Source organism: Hyperolius riggenbachi, chromosome 3 (genome assembly GCF_040937935.1).
Source record: "Hyperolius riggenbachi isolate aHypRig1 chromosome 3, aHypRig1.pri, whole genome shotgun sequence".
In the NCBI taxonomy this organism is placed as follows: Eukaryota; Metazoa; Chordata; class Amphibia; order Anura; family Hyperoliidae; genus Hyperolius; species Hyperolius riggenbachi.
In genome coordinates this window covers 99,482,159-99,503,214 of record NC_090648.1, presented here as the reverse complement: position 1 = coordinate 99,503,214, position 21,056 = coordinate 99,482,159, and the positions used below count along the sequence as shown (strand labels likewise).

The window sequence follows — 21,056 nt, the reverse complement described above, 5'->3', positions numbered from 1 at the left end:
CTAACTAAACCGCCACATCCCCGCCGCAGTACGCTATCTAAATCCCCCCCCAAACTCCCCGGGGGGCAATCAGCAAAATGCAGCCCTGCCTCACAAGCGTCTGTCAGCGGCGGATCTCCGCCTCTCCCCCGCCCCTCTCAGTCTTCCTTCGCTGAGAGGGGCGGGGGAGAGGTGGAGATCCTCCGCTGACAGTCGCGTGTGAGGCAGGGCTGCAGCTCATAGCCCTGCCTCACACGGAAGTGCTTAAGCAGCAAAATCCAAGAAAGTCGTGGATTTTGCGGGGGAGAGGTAGGGGGTAGTTTGGGGGGATTTAGATAGCGTACTGCGGCGGGGATGCGGGGGTTTAGTTAGGGATAAAGTATTAAACATATTTATTAAATAAAAAAACTTGTTTTTTTAGAGACTTCAGGGTCTCTTTAAAGAGAACCCAAGGTGGCATATTGTAATCCTAATAATAGGACCCAGAGGCATGTTGTGTGCACAATGACATGCCTCTGGGTCATTGTATTGCCGCTGCCAGCTCCCCCTATGCTCTGCTTTCCCCCCTTTAAAATATTGCCAGGCTAGCAACAATCTGCTTGTCGCTACCCTGCTTTATTTATGTGAGGCTTGTTAATCAGCCTCCTCCTCACCGCCGCCTCCATGCCAGGCTCCCCCCGCCACTCTCCGCCTCTGTTAGCTTCCTCCAATAGGAAGCCAAGCTGCGACCCAGGAAGTACTCCGCGGATACAGTTTAAGATATAAATACAGCAGCTACTGTATGCTATTAAATACAATGGCAGGTTTCTTTAAGATAATATTCACCCAGCTCCACTCGGATTTCTATTGTTGCTCCACCCTAATGTCAGGTCTAACGATGAGAGGTAGTATTTTATTTTTGTACTTCTGCCTCCCATTCCTGACCTACCCAGGGTACATTACCCTGTTATATGTAGCAGCTTTATATTTCTGCTCTGTTTATGTTGTTGTTTGGTTTTTTGTTTCCTTTAACCCCAAAAGGTACCTCAAAGTCAATTGTGCACTGTCTAAATTGAGAACATGTCCTAATACTCTACAATGTCTACCCTGAAAATAATCTCTTTAAACGCTAGGGGTCTAAACTCCCTCTCAAAGAGAGGGAAACTGTTTCTGAATCTTGCACAACACTCCCCAGATATCATATGTCTCCAGGAGACACATTTTTCCTCTACATCCCAGCCAAATTACTTCCATAAAAACTACAAAACAATTTTCACAGCAAATGCTAGCAAAAAGCATAGAGGTGTAGCTATATTAATTAAGAACTCCCTACCATGGGTAACAGATTCAGTGACCTCAGATCCAGAAGGATGCTACATAGTTTTAAAAGGTTCACTATTTAACCAGAAGATTCACCTCATGAACTCCTACGCCCCACCCGAACATGCGTATAAACATTTCATGTCGATGCAAAAGAAGGTAGAGGTCCCGCCTGAAACGATGTTTATTTGGTGTGGCGACTTTAATCTAACACTTAACGATACCCTAGACAAGTCTCACCCATCAGGAGACAAACTATCTAAAAATCAACGTAGCCAACTCATATCATCTCTTGAGGAAAATTTTCTAGTTGATGTATGGAGAGAGCTATATGGTAGTAAAAAAAGTTATACCCACTACTCCAGCTCTCATGGCACCTATGCTAAAATCGATCATTTTCTAGTTACTACTTCAGTAGTACCTCAATTGCACTACTTACGCCACATTCCAAACTCGATCTCAGACCATGATACTCTTTTGCTTTGCATCGACATGAAGATGAAAGTAATGACCCGCCCATGGTGGAGGATCAATGAATCTTTAATACTCAATAAGGACTCTCGAACCCATATAGCTGAAACCCTAGACACTTACTTTCAAGAGAACAAGTCGGAGGAGATCACCCCAACTACTTTATGGCTGGCCCATAAGGCCATTATAAGAGGCCACCTGATAAAATTAGCCGCCCAAAGAAATAAAAAATTTAAATCAGGCCTAATAAATATGCAATATCGACTTTGTCGACTGCAAAACCTCCACGCAGATGACCCATCCTTATACCTCTTAAAACAAATACAAGAGACCAAACAACAACTAGATGTCTTATTAGCACGCTCTACAGAGAAGGCCCTAAGAATGACCAAAGCCCGGTACTATAGATACATGAATAAACCTGACGCTTGGCTGGCAGCCAAGCTGAGGAACCAGCGGAAAATGAATGTAATCTCTAAAATCAGGGACCCCTCAGGTCGTATAACGAGTAACCCAGAAAAAATATATAATATCTTTCACAAATACTATTCTGAGCTATATTCCAAGCCTGCCCAATCCCCAGAAATACCACTAGAAAAATACCTTAACTCCAGCTCACTTCCAAGGCTAACACCAGCTATCATTAAAAAATTAAACGAGGAATTTACCTCTGAGGAAATAGCTCAAACAATTAAGAAACTAAAACTACACAAGGCTCCAGGACCAGATGGTCTGAGTTCTTTATACTACAAGAAATTCCTACCCCAACTTCTCCCTCACCTTACCAACTGCTACAATCATCTACGAAAACATCCCCTTAAACACTATGAGTTCTTAGAAGCCCACTTAACAGTATGCCCCAAACCTGATAGAGATCTTTTATTACCTAAAAATCATCGCCCAATAGCCTTACTCAATATAGATTATAAAGTCCTCACAGGCATCATGGCCTCTAGACTCAATCCACTCCTACCAGACCTGATCAATTTGGATCAGGTCGGATTCATTCCCTTTCGCCAAGCCCCTGACAACGTCAGAAGAATCACCAATATCCTCCAACATGCTAAAGCAACCAAGACCCAGGTGGTGTCGTTGGCCTTGGACATTGAAAAGGCCTTCGACACCATCTCATGGGATTATATGCTGCAGACACTCAAACACATAGGTATCACAGGTGAACTGCTTCACATAATACAACAATTATACTCCTTTCCATCTGCTCGTCTAAAACTACCAGCACCGTCCTCCCAACCTATCAAGATACAACGTGGGACCCGCCAAGGGTGTCCCCTTTCACCAGCCATCTTCGCTATCATGATGGAACCCCTAGCTAACTCTATACGATCTAACGTAAATATCCAAGGCTATAAGATCCATACACACGAATTTAAATTGTCGCTATTTGCGGACGATGTTATGTTAACTCTTACGAATCCAGTCATTTCCCTTCCTAACCTACTAAAAGAACTTAAACGTTTTGAATCCTTATCAGGACTAAAATTAAATTACGAAAAGTCAGAAGCCTTATTTAGCAACTTCCCTAAGGGAATGGGAGAATATATCTCCAACATTTTTAACTTTAGATACCAGCCTCATTACTTGAAGTACCTTGGGGTTAAGATTTCCTCTGACCCTGATAGATTATATCACTGGAACTATGTACCAATGCTAAAGCATTTAGAAGAACTTCTACAGCAATGGAAGGGTTATAAAATATCTTGGGCAGGCAGGGTAACAGCAGTAAAAATGACCCTTTTACCAAAACTTATGTATTTATTCCGAACCCTCCCGGTCTGCTTGACTAAGGGAATGTTAGAAAGGCTACAAAAAAACATCTTTAAATTCATATGGAATGATAGGCACCCACGTATTAACCGCAAAATGATGATGATGCATAAAAAAGAAGGGGGTTTATCGGTGCCATGCCTCTACAAGTATTATTTGGCTTCCCAGCTGGCCTTCCTGCCCATGATATTTGCTGAAAACAACAGACCCAGATGGCTCTCTTTGGAGGATGCTCTGGTCCGCCCTCTGAACTGGAGAGGCCTGCTATGGTCCTCTCTTAAAAACATTAAAAACATTACGATACTCTCTCCATATACCTACCTCACCCTATCTTTATGGAAAAAAGTTCGTTATAAGCATAATTTGCAGGCTAAGCCATCACAGCTTGTAGAAATCTTCAACAACCCAGACTTCCCTGGAGGGCATGACCCACTTCTGTTTGGATGGTGGACCGCTAAAAATATTAAAACCTTAGGTAATATAACACAGGGTGGGCCTGTCCCTGCTTTGGCCTCCTTACAACTACAACTGTCAATACCCTTGAATGAAAGATTTAGAGCGTTTCAAATTATTCACTTTGCGAAGTCACTATGCCCCACTAACCAAACTTCAAGGTCTACTTTTCTAGAGAACATCTGCAGATCGGATCCTTTGTGCAGAGGCATGTTATCCACTCTATATTCCTCCTTCAATTCTACCACATCCCAAAATAAGCTTCCTTTTCAACTTGCCTGGGAGCGTGACTGTGATAAAACATTGAATAAAGAAGACTGGATGCAATGTATGGACACCCTCTGTAAGGGTAGCCTCCAGGTTACAAACATGGAGGTCTCCCTTAGAGTTCTACACCGTAGTTATTTAGTTCCCACAAAACTGCACCAAATATCACCAGAAAATCCCTCCTCATGTTTCAGGGGTTGCCAAACTCCGGGTACAATATATCATATATGGTGGACCTGTCCTAAGGTAGCGCAGCTATGGTCTAGGATCATAAATAACTTGAATAAAATTCTCTCAATCCAGTTACAAGCTGACCCCATGATTTTCCTTCTGGGCTATAAACCGGAAGATATTCCTTATGCTTATCATAAGCTCATACAGTTTGCTGCCAACTCTACTAAAACCTATATTGCATCTCAATGGCGTCAGCAAGCACTCATCTATCGATGCGTCCTGGATAAAATGCAGGAGACCATGCTTAACGAAAAAATTAAGGCTAACCTGATGGATAGGGTCCACCATTTTGATAAAATTTGGCAACCATGGCTTAATAATGTTACCTCTTCAAATATTAAACAAGCACTCGAACAGTTTTAAAATAATAAGTCAACCCAACATTGTTTTCTTGTTCTCATCTGGTGTACATTTTACAAATACCTCATTGATTATTAAAGGTACCTTGTTCTTCCTTATGCCCTAAGCATCTCTAACCATACTAAATACAACCTTTCACACTTGTTGGCATACTACCCTTGTTCAAATGTTAATACTTGATCGTTCCACACTTTATTTTTATCAAAAATGCATGACTCAGGCTTATGTACAATGTCATACTGCCATAAGTTTTTCTTATATGACCTATGTAACTTAATACAGTTATCTGCTCAATATGCATCCTTACTGTATGTACATTTTCTACAATGGAACCAATAAAGTAAATTTGAAACTAAATACAATGGCAGGTTTCAGAGCAAAACTGTACTTTGTTTTTTGTTCATTTGTAATTTGTAGACAGACAATATTACTTGTGCACAAAAAAAGCTAATTTGATAGCCATATGGGTAATAAAAAAGAGGAAAGCACATTTTATTGAATGTTCTAACAGAGTTTTATCCCACTTTAAAGACAGACAGCAGGGCTAGTACTAACCAGTTCAGCACTCCCCTGCTTATCTTATCTTTGATTTTGCACTTATTGATGTGCTTCTTCACAAACTTTAACAAGTGAAGGCTTATAGACTTCTTATTTTGTATTAATGTTGTTTAATGAACAATATCACTGTGAATGTTTATTATTGTTCTGCCACTGACTTCTTGGGGACATGATAGCAAACCTCACATTTCAACAGGAGGAGTAAAGAGGCATAGACACCTTCGCCTGTTGCTTTACACAGAGCAGTCTTTGGTCCTCAGTGAATGAACAGAAGTTCTCCCCAGGAAGTGCAGCAAAGAAAATAAAAGCAGTTCTCACAGCCAACAATATGCATGTCCTTGAATGTGCGCAGCTGCTTGTGTCTGAGTGAAGTGGTGACAGGAAAGCTCAGCCCAGTGATAAGGACTCTTGTAAAGGTGGAAACAGATTTATGATTAGCAGCTAACAACCACCTGTATGGACTTCTGGCTTCCATGCTGATCACAAGCTGCTTCTGATCCTCCTGTTAGTCTCTAGAAGACACAGATGGTAGCTGGATAGACAGGTTCTCCACGAGCGATCATTTGTCCAGCTACCATCTGTGTCATAGGACGGCCTGAGAAGTTGAATTCTGATTTAATACTGTCATAAGCAATAGAAGAGGCCAATTCACAATGAGTCATGCCATGAAAGCCTGCAAAATTGCTATTTTATTTTAAAGGGGAACTCTGGAATTGTAATGAAAAGCTGAAAGGGGAAAAAATCTATCCTCCCATCATGCCTTGCAATATTAATTCACACACTAGCTCAGTCTCTCCTCTTCCATGCATACGAATGGACATGAAAATGTACAGCCAAGTAAAAGATTGGGCGCAAAGATTGGGTCCACCAGGAGGCACAAGAGGGCATTAGCTGAATTAGCAGGTACAGTACAATTCCCCTTAAAGTGTACCTGAGATGGGTGGATTAAAAGATTTTATACTTGCCCTGGGCTTCCTCCAGCCCCATGAGCACTGATGTGTCCCTCGCTGCCCTCCTGAGTGCCTCAGTTTGCCTGGTAATCTGGCTCAGTCGCGCCAGTATGCACTTCTATGCATGCGCATCCCCTCCACGCATCCGCAGAAGAGCTGACTGGTGTGACTGAGCCAGATTACAGTGACTGATACAAGTAGAACGGAGGCACTCGGCAGGGCAGCGTGGGATGCATCAGTGCTCATGAGGCTGGAGAAAGCCCCGGGGTAAGTATAAAATATTTTTGTGTGCCCATCTCAGGTTCACTTTAAGGCGCGGTTCACACGGATGTCCTGCAGCGTCTCAATCACATGCTTTTTTGCAAGCGTACAGAAAAGCATTTGACAGCTTTCGGTGGCAATCAGTGTTTTTCACCCCTGCAGGGGTACACAGAGGGGTGGTGTTAAAGGACCCTAGAAGCAACCGATACCTTCCAGGGTTGCTTCAAACAACAAGAAAAATAGAGATCAAAATGCAGCGTTTTCAGAAACAATAGTAAAAGCAGTGACGTTGCTGCCCATTCATTTGAACAGGCAGCACTTTAACGCTGCTGTTTACTGCCCGGCAAGCATCTGTGTGAACTGGGCCTTAGAAGCTTATAATCAGACCTGAGGAGTTTATGGAACCAGGCAACCAGGGTGCCTAAACCTGAAAACTGACGTCTGACTTTTTGCTATCTATCTACTGTTGATCACAGCTTATTACAATAGATGCACAGTCCCATAATAACCACATACGTATGCATACACTAAGTAAAATTTGTTCATATTGTTAGTCGTAAAAACACAATTATGTGACAAACCTACTCTACTATGCATAAAGAGATGGAGCAAGTGCTGCAGGAATTGTATATCTGTGATCTGTTCTGTACATATCAGCCTGATCAGTCTTCTCTGTAATCCATTCTGTTCCTGTCTGTGCCCTAACAGATCATAGATATGAGCATGTTGTTTTGGCTGGTAATAGTAGTCAGGGAAAGCTGCAAAATAGCACAGCTGTAGCGTGCACAGCCACAGACTGCTAGCAGTGGAAATGAAACAGTACAACAGAGTTCCTCAGAGGACAGCAAGGTAGCTAATGCTGGACATACATATAGCACATGTATATAACAAATATTATGTATCTGATATTAATCATTTACCACATTGTTACAGATTACCCAGCAAGCTCATGGTGAACCAGAGCTCCTAGGAGTGTGTAAGGGGTCACAAAGGACCAAAAGGCCCTCTAACTAAAATGTTAGGCAAAACAAAAGTTTGCCTTTTTACAACGGAAGGTATTTGGGATAATTCAGCCAGTGTCCCATTGGATATTAGATTAGAAGTCAAGCAGAGATCCTTTTGTGCTGCTTTCTGCAAATTAAAGGTATGGAGCTTTGCTTTCATGCTCCTTCTGCCTCCAGCTTGCCCAGCTTTCCACACCCATGATCATTTTGGGTGATGGAATTACGATTGTATGTATGTATGTAGCTGAAAGATTTATAGTTTTGAATTGCTTTGGAAGGTTTTAGAAACCTTTTGAAACGGTGGCTTAGTGTGACAGCTCAAGTAACATTTTTAAAGTAGTGCACGCTACTGCTGTTGCATGCACTACTAACTTACTCGCGCTTCCTCCAAAACGAAATTCACCCACTCTGGACCCTGTCAGGTCCAGTGACTTTGTAGGACGACATCCCCGGACTTAGGCCCAATAGGCTGCCTGTGACAGTCGGCCTATTGGGCCAAAGTGCGGCGATCTCGTCCTACAAAGTGAATCAACCCCCAAGTCAGCTAGCTAATTGTACAAGCTGTTAGTCGGTATTTCTCCTATCGCTCTCAGGTAATTTGCTGATGTCGCTGAAACCCAAGAGAAGCTGAAGACGTGTCTGACACTGTCGCTGCCCAGCGAATCAACTGTATACACATCACCATGGCAACAGGGACGTGAGCCCTACTGTCCCAGTTTGAAACCTATTGTATGGCTCTCACAGAAATAGATTTTAAAATATGTGGCGTTTATGGCTCTCTCAGCTGAAAAGGTTCCTGACCCCTGTTCTAAAGGGACAGTTAAGTAACAAGACAATATATACTCTGTACAGCACTGCAGAATATGTTGGCAGTATATACCATAAATAATCATTATAATAGTATTGTTGTCTTGTTCCCCTCTGGAAAAATTTTTTATCTTGGGACTTGCATAGAGAATTGTATTTGTAATTTAAAACTGGTCTGGGGGGACTGGGAAAAAAGGGGGTGGTGATGGAAACTCAGTTGGGGATTCTAATTCTTCCCCGCTTCACAAAAGATGTTTTGTTGTATGTCATTTTTGGAGCGATTGTACCACTTCCTTTCTGCGCAGGAAGTGATGAACAGTCCCACAGATGAGGACACAGAACAGAATATAAAAGTTCTTACCACTCTATTCAAGCTGAAACATTTTGCCTGGAATTTTCAGCATTAAAGAGAACCCGAGGTGGGTTTGAAGAATATTATCTGCATACAGTGGCTGGATCTGCCTATACAGCCCAGCCTCTGTTGCTATCCCAAACCCCCCTAAGGTCCCCCTGCACTCTGCAATCCCTCATAAATCACAGCCACGCCGCTGACAAACAGCTTGTCAGAGCTGGCTGTGTTTATCTCTATTGTGTCAGTCTGCTGCTCTCCCCGCCTCGTGCAGAACACCAGTCCCCGCCTGCATCCCTTCCCTCCCTGCTGATTGGAGGGAAGGGATGGGGGCAGGGACCGGAGCTATGCAGGAGGCGGGGGAGCAGCTGAGACTGACACTACAGATGTAAACACAGGCTCACAGCATGGCTGTGATTTATGAGGGATTGCAGAGTGCAGGGGGACCTTAGTGGGGTTTGGGATAGCAACAGAGGCTGGGCTGTATAGGCAGATCCAGCCTCTGTATGCAGATAACATTCTTTAAACACACCTCGGGTTCTCTTTAAGGGTTTCCACGAATGTAAAGTCTAAAGGAACATTCAGTTCCCAATTAGACATTTATGTAAATTTTCCTTACCACAGATTAGTGTCTCCATAACAATTGGCCCGTAGCTGAGTGAGCTGTGAACATGTACACTAGCCTTGTCTGTACATGCATAATTGCTGTGTATGAAATGGGAGAGCTTGAGTAGCGCTGGCTTTGGCCTGTCTTGAAGGAAACGGTAGCAATTGGCTCGGTAATGTGTTTTTTTTCCCCCTCTGGTCAGACACAGACCAGGGAATTTGGTACATCCACACCTACATCAGACCTTTGCCCAGCCTGCTTACAAATCGCCGGATTGGCTTGCAGTCACCTGATGCCAGTGCTTAACCTACATCTGAGATGCCCGAGCAGTCCAGAAATCCTCCACAGGAGCCCATTTAGCACACACTTAGATTGTGGATCTCTGCTAGCAGGAATAGCAGCCTGTGTGTAGAATCCCATGAGGAATTGTGCAGTGCAGCATTAGCCTGGATCAGATGGTACTATTGTCTGCAGCATATGGCAGTGAAAGGGTTATGCTGCATGTTCCTGTATTTCTCCAGGGATGTACACTCCTCTATCCCACACACATACACTGGTGCAGTGCGGGCAGCCATGTCTTGTGGGGGCTGATTCTCTCCCTGCCATGTAATTAGCACCCTGCTCCTCACACACTGACAGCCCCTTGGCATTGCCACAGAAACTGCACAGACAGACCCTATATTTGGGAATGCTGTGTTCTTCAGCACTCGCGGGCACTGTGTGTGTGCCTTTGTCTGAGTTATGGATGCAACTTTGTGTGTGTGAGCAGCTTGGATTGCTTATAGTATTGGATTGTTTTCCCTTCCTTATTACAGCAACATTTGTCCCTTGCTTATTACCAGCAAAGTATAATATAATGGTTTGCATTGAAACCCTTTGGGTTGTCGCATACGCAGCTCACGTTTCAACACGGGCACATGTTTTGTCCAGCAAAAGCAAAGACTAAATATTTACTTATGTTTTTGTGTAATGCTAAACACTGTATAGCTAAGAAGACAAAGCATTTCTGCCTTTTTTTTTGTCATAATCTGTTTCCTATATAGATAAAGAGTCTCTTTTCCTTTTGTTATAGGAAACATTGCTCCATGTTGTAAAGCTCATACATACGAGGACTGTTGCTTGCAAGGATTAGGACTCGATCCCTTGGGTGTCAGTTCGGGGCGGAGTTCTGTGCACACGCGTCACTAGCCTATGGGCTAACAGATCTTTTGCTATGGAAGGGGGCGGAGAGATGACAATCAGTGCATGACATAACGGCTTCCGGCAGGCGAAGAAGGAGAACAATGCGCTGGGGTTGGTCGGACATTGCTAAAGATCCGGCATGCTAGATATTTAGAAGACATCGGGGACTCCCTTACACACACTAGATTCTTGCCTGAAGTGGTCCTTAACAGCAGCTTTGGCCGAAGTTAGCATATGTACCTAGTTCAGCAGGGCAAATGTTGAAAACGATCATGTTAGTGTAAATCCTAAGTAAATTGTTTTGGGGAATAAACTTTTCAGTTTTTGAAAGTCATTTAAATAGCTTTGCCTGCCTGCAACTGTGCATCTATTCATACAGGCTTAAGACGTCTCCACACTCTAATTTCCTGTTGGCTGAGCTGAGGTTTTGCATTTGCTCTCACTTACTACTTGTGAACTACAAAGTCCTCCCTACTCATGTAGAAATATGGGGCCTGATGCACATAGTAGTGGTAAAATTGCCATGTGCATTTATTACCGATACTAATGGTCAGGGGTCAGTGTGCGCTACCCTATAAGTGAAATGCGGATTGCCGGAGCTATTTGCTATGTTAAAGCGAGCTAGAGTAGCTAAGGACGGCCGGTAAAGGTAATCTAGCACCTTTTGTTCTTCCAACTTTGGTTGTCACATGAATATACCTGATTGACCCGCTCAGCAGCTGAATCCAGAGAAGAAAGGAGGTAGGCTGCTCTGAATTGAAGAAAAATGAACTGAATCAGAGTCAGACTCCTCTGATAACTGAATCAGAGTCAGTCTCCTCTGACAGCCTATGCGACAGTTACTCATTTGTGTAAAATCCTGTTACCACTTGGGGTGATTTTGCGCAATCTCCTGCACATAAATCTGGAAGTGTAATCGCAGTCTTTTGTGAATTATGCTTCCGAATTCACGTACGGGAAAAAAAGGCGAAGTACTGCTTCAGAATTTCAGACAGCACATCCGCATCCCCATAGCTGTGCATATTACAGATAGAGGGGTATATGTAATCGCTGAGTACAAGTGCTGGCGTCAAGTGGTAAACCGGCCTAACCGGCTACCAGGGAATGGAAATGCTTGAACTGATGCCGTTAGTCACTATAGATGTCTGGGGTGAGGACTAGGGTGTGAGCCAAGTTTAGGATCATGCAGAGCATAGGTATAGCAAGGATCCTAGAAGGCCTCTGGCACCTTTGGACATTAAAGAAGAGGGTGGTTGTGTGGTGGCATGCCAAGGCAAAAACAAGCTATGTGGGTGTGGTCAAATAAGGGGCATAACATAGAAGTATGTGAATCTGGGACACATGCTGTAGGTACTGTTATAAATGTGGCAGCTTTACCCCCACACAACAGACCCTCATGTATTATGGGCCCACATGCAAGCATCGCTGCTTCTAATGCCATAGTGTCACACATGCTCCTAAGGAAAAAGCCATAGGGGTTGATTCATTTAGCTGCGCTGCTAAAGCAACTTAAATTGAGCAGCACTAGTTGACAAAAATCCCCAGGGCACGCTATGCACTGTAATGCTGCGTAGCGTGCGCTCCTAAAGTTACGCGCACTCCCTTTAAAGTACGGCCGCTCCTTCTAGCGCGAGATGTGTAGTGGCTTTAATACATTTTTATCGGCCCAAAATGCTGCCTGTCAACCTGAGCATACAACGTAGGGGCTTTCGGTAAGCCCACCTGAACCACCTTCGGCGCCAATAGCAGCGCCATAATCGCATGCAGGCAGCTCTGGATTGGGCAATAGTCCTGTCACTTATATGCACACAGGACCATTGCTCAATCCAATCTGGTGCAGGAGTGACATCATGCGTGGGTGGGGTAGGTGGCAAGAACATAGCTATTCCCCATTGCTCAGATGAATTGATCAACCAGAATGGGTCGTGGACATTTGAGGCTGCCACATACATGCTGGATTCTCAGCATAGGCAGTCATTATCGGGCTGCCTTGGACGAGTTTCATCTGGTGTGTATGGCCTTTAGGGGCAAGAGCGATCACTCTCCCCAGAGCACTAACAAGGAGGCCAGCAACATCTGGGACGCCTGTACACACATTTTCCTCAGCTGAAACAAGCCTTCCTGATTGGTTTAGATGAATATCTGAAGTGTGTACATAGCTTTATAGGTGGTGTTTAGTTTCTTCTGGTCAAAAGCTGTGTTTGATTTCCACTAAACATTTCTGGAACTGTTACAGAAAATCTTTTGTTTGCCTTGTCCGTCCAGAGCACACTGTTCCATGAGCCTTCGCCTAGGTGTTCTTGAGCAAAACTTTAGTCTTGCCCTGATGATCTCTCTGGACAGCGAAGGTTTCCTCCTGGCACACATCCCACGTAGATCTAATTTTTGCTGCTTCTTTCTAATTTTAGACCAATGCACTTTGATATCAGTAGAGGCGAGAGCTACCTGTAGGTCCCTTGATGAAATTCTGGGGCTTGCGGTTTCAGCATCTTGCAGTGAATTTGCGTTCAGATTAAACTTGTTGAGACAGCCTGCTTTCATTTGGACAAGCTGGCAATTGTTAGAAATCATCTCCATGAAAAGGTTTCACATAATTTATTTTTAGATATGTGTTTAAATCCAAATATATGGAGAGAAGGTCGACACTTCATCTCTCCAGAGCATTCTCTGCAGGAAGTGACGTTACTACCGTGAGACTCTGCAGGAAAGAAATTGGTATTTTTGACAGGGGATTAGGGAAATCCCGTCCAGCACCGCTTTCCCGCAAACTCTGTATCTGCGTGTCTATCAGGGTCAGTCATGCATTTCAAGGTCCGTGCACACGCTATACAAATGTTGCTGGAAACAAACACGAGTAATGTCGCAGAAAGGACTTCACCCCTGACAAAGACAAATGAGTCTTTTCACCGACCTTGCCCACTGACCTTGACCTTGCAAACGACCAAGTCATTTAATTACTGGGCATGCAAGCTGAAGGGACGTTTCGCATGTAATGCGTGCATGCAGTAAAACATTGTCACTGAACAACATTTCACTCATCTGCACAACAGTCTTCTGCGTTCATCTGCAGGATGGATAGGGCAAAATGCTTGTCATTGTTGTTCATCTACTTTTTTCTCAAACTCGGTCATTCGTCTGACATTTCCAGTGACTTTTGTATAATGTGTGTACATACCATAAGGCTGTGTTTCAACTTCAGCTGAGAATGGACATTTTTTTGTCCTTTCTTCACTCATCCCTAAACTGAGAGTGAATGGCTCCCATTTTATAAAATAGAATCTATTGGATCTGTTGCAGTAAGTGGGCAGCACTTCTGCACAGTCTTCAATAATCCTGGAAGTGCAGATTATTTCCCCATATAGCCTATGGTGGTAATGCATCTGCTCCAGGCTCCAGCGGTATCAGAGTGGACACTACACTGTCCACTCCCACTGGCCGCACATGATCCGGCGCAAGTGGAAACACAGCCTAAAGGCTGGTACACACCTTAAACTTTGATTGGCCAATTGCTGACCACTTTTACCACCTCCATGTAGTATAAGGTCCAACAGATTTTGAATACCATGAGCAGATGGTGTAGATAAGCTTTCATTCTACATGGAGGAGTTAATATTGGCCAGTGATTGGCCAACCAAAGTTGAAGGCGTGTACCAGGCTTAAGTCTTGCAGTTTGGACACACACTAGAATTGATGACCTTTAGAAAGCCGTAGCAGCGTACTACTAGATAGACAACAGCCTTAGGTGCTTTGATCTTTGGCTCTTCACACATCACACCTTGATCCCCTCTCCTCTCTGTGACCGTGATTCCTTTTCTTTTTAATTTGCAGCCGTCCCTTTCCCACCCACGCGGCGGCTGAGCATGAATGAGGTTTTTGTGGAAGGACGCCCTCAGCTGGAAACACTAAAGAATCACCTGATTAAGGAGGGGAGACTGGAAGAAGAGGTGGCTTTACGTATCATACGTGAGGGAGCCGCCATTTTACGACATGAGAAGACTATGCTGGAAGTGGAAGCCCCCATCACAGGCAAGCCTGTCATTTTGTTCAGTCATTTCTGCAGTACTGCTTTCTTCTTTTCTTTATAGTTTATAAATATGTTTCATACATTGCCCCAGTAACTGTTTTCTTCACGATTTTTATCCAGTCTGCGGAGATATTCATGGACAGTTCTTTGATCTCATGAAGCTGTTTGAGGTTGGCGGTTCTCCACACACCACACGCTACCTCTTCTTGGGGGATTATGTGGATCGAGGATACTTCAGTATAGAGGTAAGTGCAATGCACATCTGCATTACGCAACTGGGACCTTTCTAATCTGCTTGGTTTGCTTGACAAGGCAGCATATGTCACCAGCTTTCCACACACACACACTCACTCACTCACTCACTCACTCACTCCCCATACAATTCTATGGGCCTGTTTACAATACAGTACTGTAATGGATCGCGTTATTCTAACTCGCTGCATGCAGACTTTGTTTTAAAGTCTGTGGCCTCAATTCACCAAGCATTCAGTAATGCAGAAAACAGCTGACGTTACTGAGCACTTAGAAAAATGTCAATTCATCAAGGGTGTTGCCACATGGAAAGCGGAAATTCCTGAGCAGTGAGGTAAATTACCAACTTGTGCGGTAATTACCTCAACACATGTCAGTAAATATCAATTCATGAAGGTTACAGCATGCGGTAAAGCCCAGCATCATGTTCGATCATTACCGGCTGTTCTGAGGTTGCGAAAACCAGCTTTGAATGCCTTCCATGTGGATATCCCAATGATTGACAGGAGCAGGGGCCCAATAAAAACAGCCCCTGTCTCCTGCAAGTCCCACTGATAGGTTGTGAAGGCTTCTCTGGAGGGTCTAGCTATTATATCCCCCCCCCCCTGTCCTGGAAGTTTTTCTAAGCTATGGCCACTAAATACAATGTTAAGGAGAACTAATGGACAGAGTCAGAGCAACAGAGGCAGTATAAGAAACAGTATAACAAAACATGCACATCTAAAGAGATGTTGGGATGGCTCTTACTATTGTAATGCTGTCTTTGCACAGAGAACAGCATGTAACAACAGAGACCCTTCTGCTGTTACTAACAGGTTTTTGTCAATGGGCGCACCTCTGAAAATCTTGATGAATTAGCAAAGGAAAAAAGTCTAAAATACCAAACGCGGTATTTTAAGGCCTTGTTTTTTTTTATCGAACAGCCTTTGATGAATTGAAGTCACTGTACAGTCTCCATTGCAGTTCACACTCATTATAACACGTGCGTAATGCAACGTAGCACTATGAATTCGCCCTTATTGGAAATGGAACGCTCTCGCAAGCTTGGGAGCTACTGCCACATGGATGCAAAAAAACAAGGTAGTGCTCAACCAGTTCCAAAAATGCAAAACTTTTATTGTCGTCAAAAACAAGCGCTTGTCACTCATGCCTGCATAAAACTAGTTTTTGACTACAATAAAAGTTTTGCATTTTTGGAACTGGTGGAGCCTGGCCTTGGTTTTTTGCATACAAAAGTGTTGCTGGGATCCCAGATTATCCAGAACACCTCTTCTCTTGTACCACTGGGTTTTACCACAACACAGTGTAGATGGGACCAAATATTGGGAATCACAGACAAGTACCAGTATGTAAACCTAGATTGGAAGCTGAAGGCACTGTATTAATGTGTCACATTCCCTTTTCCCAGTCTGTACTGGGATACAAACACTGTTGCTTTTCATGTCACAGTGTTGCTTATCAAGACAAACACTTGTAAAAAATGTAAAGGAAAAGAAACACACTGAAAATTTGTAAGGGTTGATTCACTATCACTATAGCTCCCCTTACTGCACGCCTAGCGTACCTTATCAGAGTTTGCGTGCCTTGTTAGAGTAGCATAGCGAGCGCTACGAACTTTTGCCTAATTGGCAATGACGAGAGCTCCACTCGTCTTGCCCTGAGTGCCCTGCGGGTCCAATCACTTTAAAGGAGTTATCAGCTAAAATAAGAAAAATGAGCTTTACTCACCTGGGGCTTTCTCCAGCCCCCAGTAGCCTAGTCCCACGCTGATCGCTCCCCATCCTGGGCTCCCCGCCGCAGTCCCGGTCTCCATACTCTGTGCGAAAGCCGACCCCGAGGTCGTCCGCACTGCGCCTGCACGAACCGCCGCTGTCAATCAAGCCCACGTTGTATGCGGCGTACGTAAGCCGCGTACAACGTGGGCATGATTGACAGCGGCGGAGACCGGGACGGCGGCGGCTGATAACTCCTTTTAAAGGACATTATCCCCGCATTTTGATTGGCCCAATACGCTGCCTATTGGGACAATCAAAGTGCAGGGATAATGTCCTTTAAAGTGATTGGACCCGCAGGGGCTCAGGGCAGGATGAGTGGAGCTTTTGTCATTGCCAATTAGCAGGCGTAAGTTTGTAGCGCTTGCTATGCTACTCTAAGGCATGCCAACTCTGATAAGACATGGCAACTCTGATAAGGCACAGGAGAGCTATAATGATAGTGAATCAACCCCATAGTTACTTACCAGCGACTATGCAGAAATTACAAATAGCAATTATTTACTGCCAGCGGGAATTTGCAAGGTGCAAGCAGAAGTGGTCAGATCTCTACAGTATACAGACATCCTACATAGAGATCCCATTTAGTTTTTTTTTATTTAGAGGTAAACTGAAAACTACATTGAAAGGACAACTGGCCTGAGAAGGATATGGAGGCTGCCATATTTTTTTTCCTTTTAAACAATGCATATTGCCTGGCTGTCCTGCTGATCCCCTGCCTCTAATACTTTGAGCCATAGCCCCTGAACAAGCATGCAGCAGATCAGGTGTTTCTGACATTATCATCAGATCTGACAAGATTAGCTGCATGCTTGTTTCTGGTGCTATTCAGACACTACTGCAGCCAAATAGATCAGCAGGGCTGCTAGGCAACTGGTGTTGCTTAAGAGGAAATAAATATGGCAGCCTCTATATCCCTCTCACTCCTGTTGTCCTTTAACCTCCCTGGCGGTAAGCCTGTGCTGAGCTCGGGCTATGCCGCGCAGGAGGATTTCTCAGGCCCTGCTGGGCCAATTTGCATACTTTTTTTTTTTTATGCAAAACGCAGCTAGCACTTTGCTAGCTGCATGTGCACTCTGATCGCCGCCACTCCGCGCCGATTAGCCGCCGCTCTCCGCGCCTGCCAGACCCCGTGCGCTGCCTGGCCAATCAGTGCCAGGCAGCACTGAGGGGTAGATCGGGACTCCCAATGACGTCGGCGATGTCATGCCGCCCGTCGCCATGGGGGAAGCCCTCCAGGAAATCCCGTTCTTTGAAAGGGATTTCCTGATCGGAGATCGCCGGAGGCGATCAAAGAGGGTGGGGGGATGCCGCTGCACAGCAGCTATCGTGTAGCGAGCCCTGGGCATGCTACATCATTTAAAAAGAAAAAAAAAAAGAACTGCTCTGCTGCCCCCTGGCGTTTTTTAATAGACTGCCAGGAGGGTTAAAGGATACCCGAACTGAAATGTGCCATAATGAGATAGACATGTGTATGTACAGTGCCTAGCACACAAATAACTATGCTGTGTTCCTTTTTTTCTTTCTCTGCCTGAAAGAGTTAAATATCAGGTATGTAAGTAGCTGACTCAGTCCTGACTCAGACAGGAAGTGACTACAGTGTGACCCTCACTGATAAGAAATTCCAACTATAAAACACTTTCCTAGCAGAAAATGGCTTCTGAGAGCAAGAAAGAGATAAAAAAGGGAAATTTCTTATCAGCGAGGGTCACACTGTAGTCACTTCCTGTCTGAGTCAGCCACTTACATACCTTATATTTAACTCTTTCAGGCAGAGAAAGAAAAAAAGGAACAAAGCATAGTTATTTGTGTGATGGGCACTGTACATACACATGTCTATCTCATTATGTCACATTTCAGTTTGGGTATCCTTTAAGTGTGTAAGTATAGTAATCCTTTAAAGAGACTATAAAGTCAAAACTAAAGATGTTATGCATGTGATTCTTCAAAAAAAGTGATACAAACTTGGGGGTGAATGAAGTGTAACTGACCCTCTGAGTCCGCCTGTGCTCTTAGCCCCGCCCACCCACAGCCGAGTGTGCGGCGTTTCTGTGGCGCTCTGTATCTCTGATACTGAGAATGCTGCAGCACTCCACTGTAAGGAGGCGGAGCTTAGCACCAAAAGTGGGTGCGCAGGGGAATTCCGAGAGTGAGTTACACTTCTCACACCCCCGAAGTCGGGATTACTTTATTGAAGAACCGCATGCACAACCTCTTTAGTTTTGACTTTATAGTCTCTTTAACCCACTTGGGGCCACAGAAGTAAGAATCTACACTGCATTTGTGGCTGGCCGTCTCTGATGCGGCATTGACTCCGTGGTAATTAGTGGGCCAGATCAGTGGAAGGTGACAGAAAGCCGCATCTGTACTACATCCCTTGCCTTCCTGCTGCTCTCCCAGTTCAAATACCCCTCTGTCTTTCTATGCGCTGGTGTGAGGCCACTTTTTCCTTCTGAAGCCTCAGCACATCATTCTCCTTGCCTCGCCTTGATTACACTGTCTAACCGGTGGTGGTGGGATGGAGAGAGTGAATAACAGCAGGCCACGAGGCTGAGCTATCATGACTTATGCGGGGAATTCACAATGAGTTTTTTCAGCAGATTTACTGTCAATTTTCCGCTCATTTTTCTGATCGATTTCTATTCACTTCTATGAGAAAATTGATGAGAAATCAGATCGTACCTGTTGGAAATTATCTATCGAGCCATCTCTCTGCCAAAAAAACTCATGGTGTATTCCCATCATTAAAGTGATATCTTCATGGGAGAAGGCGACCCTAGCAAATGCAGGATGCCCCCTACCTAGGATATCCTTATAAAGAGATCTGGTCACTGCAGCATTTGCCCTCCAATTCACACTGACTTCTGTAAACAGCAGTAATGGCATCTCAAGCCTACCCAGAGATTCTAGGAGAAAAGAGATCTTCTGGTGGTGATGGACAATGATGTTGGAAGGCCCACCTTAACTTGCAGAAGCTCTGCTCTGGATGAATGAACCCGGATTCCTGTCTAGCTTATTTGGTTAGATAGAAAATGACATTGCTATTAAATTATTACTTCTGCTATATAAACTGTAGTGGTCAGATCTCTGTATACAGACAGCCTACATACAGGGCCGGATTTGTACTCTTTACCTAAAAGTTACACACTTCGCGCTGACTTGGGAACACAATGAATCAACCCGCACTGGCTCGCCCCTCTGTTTGCAATAGTAGTTAACACATATATCAGAGGTTGGCGCTCACAATGCCACCTACCCTCCCACCTTAATTCAATAAAAAGCAATGTTTCCCCTTTAGAAACCAAACATATGCTCAATGTCCACTTGGCAGTTATAAAATCGGCTAAGATTTAAATCAATTCCAGTTCCAACATCAACAATCTGTGTGTGTAATAGAGTCCTATCACAATCAGTGTTCAATCAGGGATCATTTCTTAAGTTGCTAGCAGATTCAAGATTCCAAAAGACAATAGCCCGTCACCACACCTCTGTGAGATACACTCACCAGATGCTTAGACCTGCTGATAGGTCAAATGACACTTTGGGATAGTCACAGGGTCGTCCCTCACCCCTTCTGGCAAGATCCACCCGACTTCCGAAAATCCAATATGTTCTATATCCTCCTCAATGTACCTCAATAAAAATACTCCACATAGCGTAATACTGTCACTTTAATTAAAATTTTAAAATCAGTTGCACTTACAATTTCCACAGTGATAATTCGCACAGAGTAATTTATCCTGCGGGCTCTCCCCCGCCAGGGTGGCCGGCTCGCTTGGGTCTCCCTTCGCCTCTGGTGGACTTCCGACCGCCGCGCACTCGATCAGCTTTGCCCTCCTATAGCGTCCCGGGTAAGGTGGGAGGGTAGGTGGCATTGTGAGCGCCAACCTCTGATATATGTGTTGTACTCTTTACCGCCCAAGGCCAATGTCACCAGCCGCCCCCTTTCAGTATAGCTAGCGAGATGACCCCTATCACGTTCCCTACAGTATAGATTGCCGGATGAACCCCCTCTTTCCTCTAGTATAGGTAGCCTGATGACCCCCCCCCCCCTCCAGTATAGGTAGCCAGATGACCCATCCCCTCTTTCCCTCTAGTATAAGTAGCCTGATGACCCCCCTCCCGTATAGATAGCCTGATGACTCCCTTAATCCCTCCCTTTCCCACTCCCCCTCTCAGTACAGCTCGCCTCCACACCCCAGCAGCCATCAGTGTCACTCACTTCTCTGCTTGTATTCAGTGCAGAAGCTTCCTCTTTCCTTCAGTCTCCAATGCTGCCCAAGTCCATAGCTGCTCACACCAACACAAACGTGCACAGAGAGCAAGGTGGCAGCTGCACTGGTGGCTGGCAGCAGGGTGATCAAGCGCTCGCCTGATCTCCTTGCATGCAGCATTTGCAAGATTGCCAATGCTGCACCAGTTTAGTCAGCTGCTTTGGTGCC

At 44.6% G+C, this 21,056-nt stretch overlaps 1 protein-coding gene across 1 annotated transcript in view; it reads left to right on the top strand.

The window, feature by feature from the left end:
• Positions 1-14,374: 14,374 nt before the first annotated feature.
• The window catches only part of PPP3CC (protein phosphatase 3 catalytic subunit gamma), a 69,646-nt gene continuing 62,964 nt past the window's right edge, over positions 14,375-21,056 (top strand). Inside the window, exons 1-2 of the mRNA XM_068274686.1 lie at positions 14,375-14,592; positions 14,711-14,835. Of these exons, the coding sequence (XP_068130787.1) occupies positions 14,427-14,592; positions 14,711-14,835 (291 nt within the window). The 5' untranslated portion in view covers positions 14,375-14,426. The remainder of the gene's footprint in view (positions 14,593-14,710; positions 14,836-21,056) is intronic.